This window comes from Rhagoletis zephyria, unplaced genomic scaffold, assembly GCF_001687245.7.
Source record: "Rhagoletis zephyria isolate East Lansing unplaced genomic scaffold, Rhagoletis_zephyria_1.1 Rzeph_scaffold_14349, whole genome shotgun sequence".
NCBI classification, from domain to species: domain Eukaryota; kingdom Metazoa; phylum Arthropoda; class Insecta; order Diptera; family Tephritidae; genus Rhagoletis; species Rhagoletis zephyria.
Window position 1 is genome coordinate 1 of NW_016171418.1, and position 1,057 is coordinate 1,057.

Sequence of the window (1,057 nt, forward strand, 5' to 3'; positions counted from 1 at the left end):
ATTTTTGAAAAAAATATCAGGTGTGAATACCACAAATTAATTTTTATCAAACACTATCACGCAGATACCTATATCCTGATGAACATATGTTTTTACAGACCTTTATCAATCCTGAGGATATTTTAGATAAACGGATTAAGGTGAAATACGATGACCCGGATGTGGAACGTTGTCGTAGGTACAGAAAATCGAATCCATATAAGCACTTATATTAATAAGTCAAAATATTTACACATAATTTACTGAATTTTAATGTACTTATGTACGTATTTCTAGGGCGCATCGCAATGACCTTGAGAGTATCTTACCTTTCTTCGTCATCGGATTGCTGTACGTGCTAATCAATCCCAGCCCAAAATTAGCCATCAATTTGTTTCGCGCCGTGGGTATCGCCCGCATTATCCATACTATCGTTTATGCTGTTGTTGTTGTGCCCCAACCAAGTCGTCTGTTGGCATTTTTAGTTGGTGCATTAGTAACCACCTACATGGCTTTTCAGGTGGCGCTGACTGTACTTTAAGGGTTGAAGAATTGGAAGAAACTAAATTATCGTATGCTTAAATATTAGGGAGTGTCAAGAGAATAAGCGTTTTTTTTTAGATAAGAAAATAACATCCATTATTTTAATTTAAATTTTTGGTACTTCAGTGCAAAAATGTATTAATGATTACACTGAAAGGTGACGTTATTAAACAATTAAAGACATAAACACATTGCAAGATTTTATAAAAAATTACTTGCATATGAAAATTTCAAAAAAAAAAAAATAAAGTTAACCAATTAAAGTTAAATAAACTCAACTAACTTAAAAATTAAAATGAGATGAGAAAGAAAATTAAATTAAATAAAGTGAAAGAATCTTAACAAATCATTGAATACTCCTGTATTCACCACAGCCTTTTATGTGATGTACTTAAAAAAGGGTTTTTTTAACATATGGCTGAGAAATATTAAAACTATAGTTAGCATAATTTAAATTCTTATACTTTACTGCAATATACTAATGTAAATATGAATTAACTACAACAATTTTTCGCAATAATTGTACAAATTGTAT

The 1,057-nt window shown here is 30.2% G+C and overlaps 1 protein-coding gene across 1 annotated transcript; it reads left to right on the forward strand.

Moving 5' to 3' along the window:
- The first annotated feature begins 23 nt into the window (after positions 1-23).
- On the forward strand, positions 24-774 carry LOC108378542 (microsomal glutathione S-transferase 1-like). Its single transcript, XM_017634834.1, has 2 exons — positions 24-178; positions 277-774. The coding sequence occupies exons 1-2, from the start codon at positions 87-89 to the stop codon at positions 518-520; spliced, it is 336 nt and encodes a 111-aa protein (XP_017490323.1). The 5' UTR covers positions 24-86; the 3' UTR covers positions 521-774.
- Positions 775-1,057: the final 283 nt, after the last annotated feature.